The 13,815-nt window shown below is 43.8% G+C and overlaps 1 protein-coding gene across 2 annotated transcripts in view; it reads right to left on the minus strand.

The window, feature by feature from the left end:
• Positions 1-13,198, minus strand: part of AGO2 (argonaute RISC catalytic component 2) — a 57,862-nt gene extending 44,664 nt beyond the window's left edge. For both annotated transcript variants that reach the window (XM_050970298.1, XM_050970297.1), the window contains exon 1: positions 13,006-13,198. In XM_050970298.1, the coding sequence (XP_050826255.1) occupies positions 13,006-13,036 (31 nt within the window). In that variant the 5' untranslated portion in view covers positions 13,037-13,198. The remainder of the gene's footprint in view (positions 1-13,005) is intronic.
• Between the last annotated feature and the right edge of the window lie 617 nt (positions 13,199-13,815).

The raw sequence follows: 13,815 nt of genomic DNA on the forward strand, positions 1-13,815 counted from the left end.
AGGAATATTTTCCTTAGTGCCAAGGTTTCTACTAGGAAGCTTTTGCAGCTGGATGAGGTGTGCTGCAGAGGACAGCACTGGACATCTGCGCTGGAAGTGATGCCCTGCCCAGGGAAACCTGCCAAAATTCATGCAGAGACACCTTCATGAACACAGATGCTGCTTCTGGAGACAGTTCTCAAAGCCTTAGAAAATCCACATGCATGCCTGGATTTTAGTTTTAAAATGCTGTCAAGGAAAGAAGGGACTAGAAAAAAGATGAAAGACTAACAAACTGGAGCATCCCTGGGGTAAGTATTGGAAGCTCCTCACTCGTTTGCCAGATGATAAAATGAATAATGAGAGCATTTCAGCCTTGATATGATGATTGAGACTATCAAGAGCCCCCTTTTCAAGGTGTGAATTAAGGTAAGCTGGGTGTGGAATAATGAGGTGCCCACATGCTGTCTTTAGGCTCACTTTTATCAGGAGAGAAACCAGACTTTCTATTATAATTCATCCCATTTACATAAACAAAATGTTCATAGCTATCAATCTTAAAAGCAGCAATTTCCACCAAAAAATCTGGAAAAGACATATATCAGAAAAATAACAGTCTTGTGGCAGTTTTATGAAATAAAATTAGCAATCAAGCAAAATTACTCTCTCAAAAGACGGGGCGGGGGGGGAAAGGTGGCAGTAGAGGAAACCTGGATAATCACAGAAATGCTGTGTTAGTAAAAATAATTTTTGCAAATTGAAAACTATTGTGAACACAAGGCTGGCTGCTCTTACTCCTGCACATTATTGAGGATCAAAATCAGAGATAAAAGTGACTCATGGAGTGAGCAGACCAAGACACTCCTAGTCTATAAAAGGTGTGAATGAGCCACACACTTTGACAGGCTTCCACTCTAAAATCCACACAGTTATGCAATGATGGTTTCTTCAGGACCATGTGCTCCATTAACCATTCTCCAGACTTGGAGCATTTATTTCTTTTGTCCTCCACCATTTTTTAAAGCTTAACTGCTGGCCTGCTCAGCATGCTAGAAGTGCTGCCAGTCAGCATTAAACTTGCACATTGGAGATTTTTTAGCAAAGAATTATGCAATTTTAATGTGCAGTCAGAGGCCTAATGAGTTACTAAATAAGAAGGGGCCAAACAAGTTGCATGGAAGGGCTTGTTGACACAGGAAACCATCTGAGCATAATTACACCAGTACAATTATATCAGTAAGCTTCCTTGTGTGGCAAGTCATAACTCATACTTAATTACCAGGTGATGTTTTCACAACTCTCTGTAGGTTTTAGCATTGGGCTCATGCAATCTACATTTTCCAAGAGGAAGACTCTCTAAAACCATTTTTCTAAAATTTCAAAATGAAACTAAGGTGAAGGAAGCCTTATTTGAAAAGATCACTTTGGGATAAGGCTTCCAATATCAGATAATGGGCTGCTCTTCCAGATCATCACTGAAGGTGTTTCAGGTACAACCACTGTGCACATTCACTGCTGCCTCCAGGTCAGTCTCTGATGCCATCACACAGACCCAGAGAGGATGCATCGCTCCTTGGGCAAAAAAAGGGATTTAATAACTTGTCCTCAACTACTGAGCAGCTATTTTGCCTCCAGAACTGCAAGAAAGAAATAAACTGACAAATGTGTTCATCATGACCAGGTTAAAAAGAACCAAGACTGGCAAAGGAACACCCTCCAGCAGCTGCTGCAAAGGAGCAGAGGATCATGAACACAGAGCACCATAGGTGGGAAGAGACCAGGCTGACTTGTCACGTTTTGAATATCTTAAAGAACAGAGTTTCCACAACACCTCTTACAATCTGTTCCACCCTCATGGTAAAATAAACTTGCCTTCTATTCAACTGGAGTTTCCTGTGCTCCAACTTCGGCCCTGTTCTGGTGCACCTGCCACAAGACCAGCTCCATCTGCTCCAAAGGTTCCCCTCAACCCACTGGAGAAGCTGAAGATCACCAGGATCACCCCTTCTCCTCCTCTTCCTACCCACCTGATTCCCTTCACCTCTCCTGGGGTGCCACATGCTCCTTCCCCCAGTGCCCTGTCACAGGGCTTGCAAAAGGGTCATGTCCCCTCCTGGAAGTGCTCTTTGAAGTGGGAGAAAGGGAGACTTGGAAAGGGGACCCCACACCAGGGGAAACAGGATTTCCACAAATAGTTATTCAACTACCAGTAACAGAAGGAATTCAGAAACATGTGGAAAACACCCAGTACACATCCTTGACAGGATCTGTGCAGAGTTTTTATGTATTCTAGTCACATATAAACAAAACAAGAAAAAAAAAATACAGGGAGTTCAGCCTTTTCTTTTTAGGACCCAACTAAAGAAAAACTTGGGGCTCTCTTCAAGTTTTCTGACTGTCTGGGTTTTGTAAAGAAGTTTAACTTCTGGCTTTCTGTTAAGAGCCGTTAGGGAATGATAGGAGAGAGGCTGGCAGTGTTTTCTGTGAGATAAGGGAAAGCCAAAGCTGCAGCTCACAGTCCCTTGATATTTTAGGGACAGGGGAATCTATATGGGACCTGTAAGTCTGTCTGCTGCTCATTAAGGATGTTTTAGAGCCTGGAAACCAGAAGTTCTTCAATCAAGCAATAACATTCTTGATTAGATAATGCACAATAAAAATGTTACAGCGGTACCTATTAATCTCTAAGAACTCAACAAGCCACAAGGAGAGCAGAGGAGATGATGTAATCAGATTTTCAGTTGTCATTTTTGTCAAAGCTCCATTCAGAGGTTCTTCTGGTCTCAGTGAGCAGCTACCACACTTTCTAAGCACAGCACATTGCATGTGCCAAAGTGGGCTACAAGTAAAAGGGCTGCCTTAATACCGATGAGCAAAAATGAAGGAGCTGTCCTCACATTTGGTCATATTTTAAGGCCCTTGCATGACCACTGAGATGTTTGATGCTACTCTGCCAGATTGCTTCCAGTTTCTTAGTGCTGTAGTATGAAACTAAATACCTTAACAAAGAGTGAAAGTATTGGATAAACAGCACTGCCTTCATAATTGTAATCTCATTATGTTCAGTAGACTACTCCAGACATAATTTTATTGAATAATGGGCACTTCCTGTGAAAGAATTCACGCAAGATTAACTTTCAAGTCAACCCTTTTACCTACTGAAAAATGTCCCTGCCCATGACAGGCAGGTTGGACAGGATGATCTTCAGAGGTCAAGCCCAACCCATTCTGTGATGATTTTGTCTGGAGTAAGTAATCAGTTACAGATCTGCAGCTCCCTTGGTTACCCTGATGCTTTTTTGACCTCTGCAGGATACAGACACGACCTTTTCACAGTGCCAGAAGTGATGTGATCACTGAGAGCAGAATCACTCCCAGACACCAAAGGTGAGAGCTGCAGTCTCAGATGAAAGGGAGAAGAGAGACATAAATCCAGCTTGCTTTTAAATCAGGGCCACATTTCAAAGAGGAATATGTAAGAACAAAAGAGCTGAAGAGGAAGAGCTCAAGGCTCCAGCAGAAAGCAGAATGGTTCTTTCCAGCCCACAAGCTGCTTCTGGACAATGTCAATGAGCAAAAGGCACCAAGTGTTAGTACTCTGCTTTCCTCCCACATTCTCCTTGCAGCCTTGACCTTCCACGTCATCCTCCAATTTTCTGAATACCAACAAGCTGCTTCTCACCACCTACAAGTGGGGTGAGCAGTGGCAGAGCACCCAAAGTGCAGAACTTCCATCCTCACTGCTCACAAACCAGGTGCCTTAACCAATCCCTGCACGTGGAATTTCACCAAGTCCTACCACAACCCTTCTTAAGGGCCACAGAGAAATGCTTTTAATTACAAGCTGCAGCTTGAATTAAGTCATCCAAATAGAGAGCCTCAGCCAAACAATGGAGGGATGCTTATGGCTTACCCACAAGTCAGCAGCCCAGTTTGAAGTTAAATGTGAATTCAAAGTACAAAATAACTCCATCTTCAGACAAACTTCTACTCAATGAAGGGGGAAATGGAGAACATTCTTAGTGCTTTTTATCACATTTGACCATCATGATTCATTCCCTTTTCCATGCCTTAGAAAATGATGCTGAACTAACTCCAGATGTCTTTCCTAACAATTTGAAATACAGAATATAATGGTATTTTCTGCATTCATAAAAAGCAATGCCTCCATTCAATACAATCTCTGTTCTTTGCCATTTCAAAAGACCCAAAGTGAATAAACACATGTATTAAGAGGGAACAAAAAAACCCCAACCCACCTACTAGCATCTACTGCTCCCTTCAGGCTGCTTCTCCTCCAAAGAAAGTAAGACCAGAAATTCTATATTCATCATCCCACATTATGCTTCCCTTACCTCTTGTTTGCATTTAGGTTAGGAAAGAAATGTGGCTCCCCCTCCTTCTGTACTACCTGACACTTAGAACTGCACAGGTGTGTAGGAAACAGCCTAGCCCACCCTTCACTGGATTTACTTGGTTTGGTTTGGAGTCACTACAAACTGATAAAGACTTCTTCATACATCAGGATTGACCATCCCAAAAAATTTAACTCACAGACTGAGGTTTCCATCACTGCTTGGTGTGACCATGAGACAGACAAGCAATTCCATTCAGTCCCCAGGAGCCACAGTAAATCCAGCTGCTGCCAGGTGCAGAGCTGAGCTCAGCCAGGGGTACACAGCCCCATCATTGGGTACTTCCACACCTGCACAGCCCAGCTGCCATCACACAGCCCCACCAGAGCTGCACAACTCACTGACACTCCATCACCTCCACACCTCAGGCATTCAAGGATTTCTTTTTCCTCCCCAGAAACAGTAAGAACTGGTTTCTGCACTACAGCCCACGAGGGGATGCTGGAGAGATTAAATCCCCTGAAACAGAGTCAGAGTTCTCAGCAGCGCTCCCCCAACACTTCTCCTTCCCCTGCCATCACACCCCATCCTCTCCTCCTGCATTTCTAGAGCCATCAGTGCCCACATGCACACCAGCTCCCCTGAATCCATGGGCTCTAATGGCTCAGGCTCTATTCCATGGCCATTGGCATGGCTCTCCATGTGCTGTGCCTCACCAGCTGGGAGCTGGTGCCACGAGGCCCCAGATCCATGTTCCCTGTGGGATCTGCATTGTGCACAACTTAATGAAACACAGAAATGATTTGTCCTCAGCTAACTAAAGAAAGAAGTCAGGATGGTTCTGTTTTGAGTTGTACCTTTGCAAGCACATTTCATACCCACACAAACTTTGGCTGGCAGTGTTTTTGTGCAAAATCTAAAACTAAAAATTAAGTTGTCTGAATTCCTTAACAGTTTTTAATATTAAAAACTCAACTGTAGAGCTGTAATTCAGAAGTAGTCATGTCTTCCTTGGGAAAAAAAAAATCTTTTCCCATACCCACAGTGGATTAATCTACAAACACATGAACACTCTCGTGATTTAGTTTCAGAATAGAAAAATTCCCAGCTAAGATCCGAGGTTATGCTGTATTTTATCATCTCCTGTGGTTTCCAGAGATAGGGCTGTGGTTTTCAGCATTACTGCAAAGAGGGCAAAATGCAGGTTCCTAAGAGTGGAATAACTGAGCTATTACAGAGTGTAGGCTGGCAGCAGAAGTCCCCTATCAGAATTTTTTTTTCCATACACCTCAGGGTTTTTTCCTCCACCTGCTTCTTGTAAGCAACTGATGTTCTCATATTACCTGATACAAACTAAAACTCAGCTATGAAACATAAAAAAGTCACATAAAAGTTTGCTACAGAGAGGCCTCCCTGAAATTTGACATTAAAGGGAATTTGCAAGACAAACAATTAGGAAAAAAACACCACTACTGTGTTCTTATCACCTAAGGAGACCCAGACAACAAAGCGTCATTTCCCTGCCCTGGCAGGAAGTTTCCTCCTTCTGAAAGAAGCTCTGACTTTTAAACAACACACCCTTATGCAAATATTCTGAATCCCTATGAGTTATTCCTAAGAATTCCCTCATTAAACACTGAAGCTCTTCCCAAAATGAAATGCACTGGTTCACCGAGAAATTAATTCCTCTGCATTGTCATTTCAACTTGAACCTGGATTTCTGCTCTATTTTATGTTTTGTTTTGCTTACGGTTTGGAGGGTTGGTGGCTTTTGGGGTTTTCTATTTAAACCCATGTCTCTCAGTAGAGAGAGTTCTGTTTCACAACAGAAATAGGAAAGCCAGCCGAGCTGAAGTTGACAAGCAGCATTATTTAGGTTTCACTGGCAGTAAAAAACCACAAACAAGAGAAAACCCTTGCTCTCCCAAAGCCTCATCCTCCATGAGGATTTCAGATACGATGGAGTATGATGGGGCAAGAGTGTAAAACCAACAGAGAAATTGATTTTAAAAGCCCACAAAAAACCAGCAGAAAGGGAGCATTCAGTGCAAACCACAAGCTGTATGAAAGGACAAAGAAAGAAGTTCATTATCAAAGTCAAGAACACAGCAACATTTAGACAGGAATTTACCCTCTCCAAGAACAGATGCCTTTCCTTTAATAGCAAACACTTGCTAAACAAGTTTCAGAAGGTACATAATGAGGCCCCAGTAATAATTATGTTTTAAAGTTTTATTCATCTACATGACAGGTTTAACTTCAAACAATTTTTTGATTGATCTAGCTAAGCCAGTGAAACCTCCACTCTTGGGAATTCTCCTAAAATTGGCTTATTTAAAATAAATCTAAATTAGCACATCCACACACACTTCCTACTACTAAATTAAAATTAAAATTTCATTATTTTCTCACATTAATAAGCTCTTGTGTAAATTTCATGACTAAACTAGGAACATAAAAAAAGCATTGCAGAGACAGAAAGTTGCAATTCTCTGACATGAGCGGCTCAAACAGAGCCACCAAGGTGTCCAACACTGCCAAGGCAGCTCCTCAGTGGCCACAAAAGTTACTTTTTTCCTAGACTATATACAAAATCACAAATATCACTTGATACACTTGATAAGTTTCAGAAGTGTATTTTCAAGCTTCCCAAGATAACATGCTGAGATTAGCTTACTTCTCAAAAAAATGAAAACTTGAGTTTTGCTCTGCATCTCCTCTTGTCACACCCAACACAGGCTGGAAGTGACACAAGGAGACTGTAAATTCATGTACTGTTTAAACACACAGTCTTCAGACTTACACATATTTTATTGAGAATATTCTTCACCTTCTGATTATAAAGCAGCTTTTATGAGAGAATTCAATCAGGTTGTGCCAGGAAAGCTTTTGGGAAAAACTGTAGAGCTCAAAGCTGCAGATGTAGAGCCCATAACTGGAGTTATTCTGCATCTCTGTAAAGTTAAATATTTTAATGCTTCTCCCAAAGACAGAGACTTGCATGACTCCAGACTTAGTAATGTTGGGATCTGGTCCCCAACATTTTCACTGCAGAGGGCAATAAACTCCCATACAAGACAGACCACAACTGAGCAGCACTACAAAAAATAGAACAGGAAAAACAAATTACAACAGGAGAGAACAAATCACTCTCACCACACCTGTGATTAAAAAACTAAATCAATCCCTTTCACAACCCAAACAGTAACAAAACTTGGTAGCACTGTGGACAGCTCAATGAGGACCCAATTCAAAAGAAATACCTCAAAGCAAGCTTTGGACTGACTTGATTATGCCAGGATCCACAGTTCTGTCCCATCTAAACCAATGGGTTGCTTCCACCTTGGCTGAGTCCAGTTTTGTAAAGTAATATAGTAAACAAACAAGCAAACAAACAAACAAAACTTTCCTTCCTAGAAAACCTGGACACCAGGTGCCACGTGGCTTCACAGCTACAGCACAGCTACAAAGCAGGGCATTTAGGAGAAGCAATTTTGCTTAACACAAAATGCAAAGACAGAGTACAGAAACAGATGAAATAATGCTTACACAAAAACTTTTTATTTGAAAGCAACAAATATTGTTCTGAAAAAAAAACAATAAAAGCAAAGCAATTAAAATAGAGAGGTTAAAATGAATTGCACTAATCTGCGGTGCTTACTAAACAGACCAAAATACACCACTGATTAAAACAGTCCTGAGTATTTAAAAATACAAAAATACAAGCATCACCTCAGAGTTGAGGAGTTAAAAAAACTCCACTTCCTGGACAGTACTAGAAAGTCTCTTCAAAGCACAACTTCTTAGAAATGGCTACCACAGGGACTCACAATTTACAGCTCTGGTGTAAAACAAGAGAGACACTACACAAACTCAGTTTGCCTGGGGTTGATACTGTCCAGATCTGTCTTTTCCCAATTTCTGCAGTATAAAATGTGTAATGAAATTTTTAAGTTCAAACTTGTGTATTACAATATATGTGGGGAAAAGAAAACCCAACCAAAAATCCCTTTGCACTGAATTCAAAGGGCTGTGCTTCCCTAGTCAATAGGATAAGAGACATTTTACATTCTAGGGGGCTGCTTTGTGAGTACATCAGAAAGGAAGAAAGATACTAAAACAAATTAATTGGACAATGCATGGAACAGATCCCTACCCACAGCCACTACAGTCAAAACGACGTAATATTTTCCACCAGCTTTTTTTTTTTTTCCTCTAGTTCATAACTTCCCAAAAATAAGATACTGAAGGCTGACTTTTCTTCATTTAGAGATTTATATATAATTTCTGGTAGGCTGAATATTAGAAACTTCATCACTAAAAACAGAACCAAGTATTTTGCATAAATATCAAGTAAGGGAGGCAAAACACCAAAATTCTGACAGCCCTTACAAGTTCTGTGAAGCTGTTGCCAGGACAGGCTTAGCCAACATGAACAGGACTTTCAGCAGGCATGAAATGTTCCTAATTAGTTAAAACTATCTGTGTTTGCAAAGCCAATTTAGCAGAAGTTTACTGTGTTCATTGGCCGATCCCTGCAATTTCTGGGAGGCCAGAAGTGTTTAGAAGGCCTGGTTTCTGAAATGGAAAAATCGCTCCCTCCTATACAGTTCTAAGGGGTACAAGAACATCAGATGATCATCTAAGGCATTTTTTCTTACTGGATTAAAGCATTTATATCCCTTTTCCACCCTTCTGTGAAAGAGAGGCAGACTGGTGGTGACGGCAGTGAAGGAAGGGCCACAAATTGTGAAAAAAGAACTTTCCTGGAAGTCAGGAAGGTTTGGGTGTTCCCTGCACTGCTTCTTTACATTCCCATGCACCACTAAATATGTATGAGCACACAACAATTCTGCAAAAGTAAAAAACTTCAAGATGAAGTAAAAATAAGTGCACACAATCCCAGGTAACTGCAAATTCAGCATGAGAATCACTGCTGAAAAAGATGTTTCACTTTTCAATAGCAAATAGCATAGTTCAGTTCACCAAGGAAAGGAGAAAGTTTGGTGTCACATCTGACACCACCAATTATCTTTCCATCAAACCACCTCATCTTTAAGCCACCTGAAGACAACACAGTTATCTGAGGCAACATAATGATACTGAATTTTTCCTTCCTTAGGAAAATATATTGGTCATGACAACAACATATTTGAAAAAGTCATGCTGTGTTTTGTAGGCTGTAACTTTGTCAAATTCAATTTCAAGTTTAGCAAAAACAAAAAGAGCTGAGGCTGCATACAAAATTTTCATTCCCTCCTCTTTGTGTGGCAGCTTACAAGGAGTTTCAGCATAAATTTATGGTCTAAAATTATGCCAAAGAAACTGGATGATTCTGCGATACCAGCAGCAGAGTAAGACCAGGTCCCCATCCACCCCCAGGAGAACAGAAAAAGATTTTTTAAGAAGAGAAGGACAGACCTTTAACAGGATATACAGGGGAAACTGTGCATCCACTATCACTGAAACACAAGCTAAGAGGACACTGGAGGATTAAATTCAAGCAGATGAAGATATTATCATTTTTACTACCCCAGTTAAGGCATGAGCACACCCTTCCCTGCACCACATTATAAGACTGAAGATTCCCAAAGAGAATCAACATCTAACATCCAAAATCTTCCAAGAAAATATATGGATGGCAAAAACAAATACCTGCACTGAAAATCAAAACAGACTTGTAAGTTTCAACAGTCTATTCACAATTTTTAAAGGGTAACTTAAAACTAAATGACAAGAAAATAACTTTAGTTCCACTAATTTAATAAAGTTTTTTTTTGTGCTAGGGAAAAAAAGTTGGTATTTCAAATGCAAAGCTATAATCAACTTCACACTCTTGTTCAGACAACTGCTGCTTCAACAATAAATTAGGACCCTCAACCAGGCAAAACCAAGTATCCTTTCAAAGAATAAAAGAAAAACCTGTGGTGTGCAAAGTTTAGAATTAATAAATACATTAAGACTTAGAAGTTCAAGTTCCAGAAGTTTATGCAGCTTTTAATCAAGTCTTTTAACTGAATGCCAGTACTTTTATTATGACATTTTCATGTCCTTCTAAAAATAGTACACCAAAAAGTAGCAGTACCAAGATTTTTCTGCAAAAAAGAATTCCCTCTCAGATTTTCAGATTCTTGACTTTTCACTCTTTCTTGAAGCTAAAAAAAGGGTATGGACACAATGTCACAGCAAATTCAACACCACATCAAGAACTATTTGGGAAAAAGCAAAATGGGATCTTTAATTTCCTAATTATGGAAACAGTGACTTCATGACAACCCCTTCGTGTACAAAAAGCCACGTTACTCCTGACATAACAGCATGTTTGAACAAACTTTGCACGTTCAGCAGCAATGTTTTGAAATCAGTCAGATATGGCCTCCTAACTTGCTTGATACTGTTTCCAGAAAAAGAATTAAGACTAAAATATCAAACCCTGTGGCAAATGCAGCAGTCCCTCTGGCAGGAGGCCAGCACCAGGGGCACCTCGGATGGGCTTGGCTGCACAGCCCAGTTCGGACACGAACTGGGAGAGCAAAGCAGCTCCTGCACATCAGCGGGTCTGGAGAGGGCAGCGGGACCCGGACAGAGCAGAGCTGAATGGAGCCTTTCCTTGGTGTCAAGGATGTGCTGACAGACCTGGAGAGGCTGCAGCTCTCTGCTGTGTTCACAGCAGCTCCGGCTCGGTGAGAGGCTGTAAACCACACTTGTGCTCTCTGCTCCGAGCAGGATTTCACACACAGCGGGTTTGTAGTTTTCAGATTAACATGTGGCAGGGGACTTCACAGTCCCTGCTTCCAGGCTGGCTCACAGAACAGCCACGCTCTAATAAAAAATCTCCACGATGCCCTGCCTTGTGTGTGGAGCGGAGCAGGAAGCTGCCTGGGCTGCCAGAAGCCACTGAGCTGCTGAGGCTGTCCGTGGATGATTTCACAGGAAGGAAGCAGAGCCTCGCTCACCATGTGGAGAACAACTCGCAGCTCCCAGCCCGGCACAGACACGGCCGCTGCCCAGCGCCGCGCAGGGGGAAAGGGCTGAGCCACACCGATAAACTCGGAAGTAAACAAGGCACAAGATGAGCTCGGCCGGAGGGAGCAGAACAGCAGGAGCCCCAGACACACAGCAGTGACAGCACACAGACACCCAGAACTTGGTGAAAGTACAGCAGGGTCAGGAGCCCGAGGTTAAGAGGCTGTTGTTTCAGGAAGGGGAAAGCATTCCTCCACACCAAACGAGGGTCCCTGATAGCAAACAGCAGCCAACAGCTGGGAGATCATTCCAAGTGAAAGGGAAACTGGTAGGATCGGATAGAGAGTAAATAACGAGACTCCCACACATGAAACTACTCTCAGCACATATGACGGTAATATTTTTAATTATCTGTCTCCTTAAGCACCATTTCGAACAAGATCTATCACCAGGAGGTGAACACAGCAACAGCCCGATGTGAGCCACCAAGAGCACCTGTAAAGTGAAAGTGTACCTGTGCCTGAGCAAGGGAACCCGACACCAGAAACAACCAAAGGATTACACCTCCAGTTCTACAGTTATCGGTGCTGAAACGGGCAAATGATGTTACACGTGAAAGCAAGATCTTGAACATCACTCTGGGGACACAAAGCTGTAGAGATCTGTCTGCCTGCTGTGCCAGCAAGAGCGCGGTGAGAAAGTAAAACCAGAGGAACTGTACTTCAACAGGAAAACAATCATCCTGATTATCTTTCCTGATTATTGCCCCTTCAGGAGAACCAAGTCAGAGGGGAAAAAAAATAAAGAAAAAAAAAAAAAAGCCAGCACCTAACTATGTATCCCAAGATATGAATGCTTTTACAGAAGCATCTGTAAGAGGACCACTAAAAGGCATCTCAGTTACTGGTCCTGTATTTCCCTACATTAAACCTTGCTAGATTATCCCTCCGAGGAAAGAAATTTTATGCAAAACAATTGGGAACAGTAGCATAAAATAAAGTTTTATTTATTTTGAAACTTTTCTAGAAGAAAACTAGGTGCCAGTCACCCAAACACTGTTGTTTCTACATAAGAATTCTCGCCGCAGAAACAGCCTAACACTAAAAAGGAGAAAGCATTGTCTCATATGAACTGCACAAACTCGCACAGTATTAATCTGTATTTCCCCAAAGTGATACTAAATGTCTCTAAGAGAGTTGCTAGCCCTTCTTTACACGTCCACCTTTCCTTTGCTCTCAGATTTGCTCCCACCACAGAGCGAGCCCGAGGACACCTCAGGCTGCCCTCAGCTCTCCCAGCCCTCCCGACGTGCGGGCGCTTAGCCCGCACCTCCCCAGCACAACTATAGCGGCGCGGCCGCTGGCGAACACGCGGCCGGCCGGGAATCCCAGGATGGAGCCGGGAGAGAGGAAATGGAGACCCCGGTCCGCAGCGGGAGCTGCGCCGGCCTCAGGGCTCGGCAGAGGGAGGGGGGAGCGGGGCAGGGAAGGCGACCCTCCCCTCAGAGGGGCCTCCGGACACGCGGCCCTGCCCGAGGTGGCGGCGGCGCCCTGACCCTCCTTCCTCCCCCGGCCAGCGCGGCCGCCGCTCCAGCCAGGCCCGAGCCGGGGGGGACGAGGAGCTCCCGAGGCCCCCCACGGACACGGATCGGGAAAGCCGCTCCGGGAGGAGCGGAGGAGGGAAACAAACCCGGGCGAAAGCTCACCGGGTCCGGCGGAGGGGGCTCCCGGGTACATGTCTCCGTGTGTGCGGCGGCGGAGGCGGCGGCGGCTCCAGGGGAGGGCACGGGGGAGGGAGCGAGCCCGAGCCCCGGCTACGCTGTCGGGGGAAGGGGAGGAGGAGGAGGAAGGAAAGGGGAGGGGGGAGGAAAAGAAAAGGGGAGAGGAGGAAAAAAAAAAAAAAAAAAAAAAAAGAGGGAGGAGGAGGAGGAGGGCCGGGAATCCAGGTTACTCGTCGGCACTGAGGAGCGGGGAGGGGAGGAGGAGGAGCCGCGGGGTCACGGGGAAGGGGCGCTCCGCCCTCCGGCCGGCCGGGCGGGAAGCGGCCGCGGCAGCGGGACGGGGATCCGCGGCGCTGCCGAGCCGAGGGGCCCCGCTCCCAGCCTGCAGCCCCGCCTGAGCTCTGCCCGCAGAGTCACAGAATCAGCCAGGCTGGAAAAGTCCTCGGAGATCACCCGACATCACCACGTCAACCGGACCAGAGCACGAAGTGCCATGTCCAGTCTTTATCCTTAAACGCCTCCAGGGATGGTGACTCCACCACCACCTTGGGCAGTCCGTTCCAATGTTTAATCACCCTTGCTGTGAAGAAACTCGTTTTCATGTCCAGCTAAACCTCCCCTGGTGCAGTTTAAGACCATGTTCTGTCATCCTGTGGCTTTCAATGAGACCTTGGAAAATGACTTTGTGCCTCTAGCACTCCATACCTCTCCCTGTTACATGTTTGAAAGGTATGCTGGAATTATATGGATACACATACTGCTGGATCTTCAGTTAAATTTGGATTTGTTTGTTTA

Source organism: Serinus canaria, chromosome 2 (genome assembly GCF_022539315.1).
Source record: "Serinus canaria isolate serCan28SL12 chromosome 2, serCan2020, whole genome shotgun sequence".
NCBI classification, from domain to species: Eukaryota; Metazoa; Chordata; class Aves; order Passeriformes; family Fringillidae; genus Serinus; species Serinus canaria.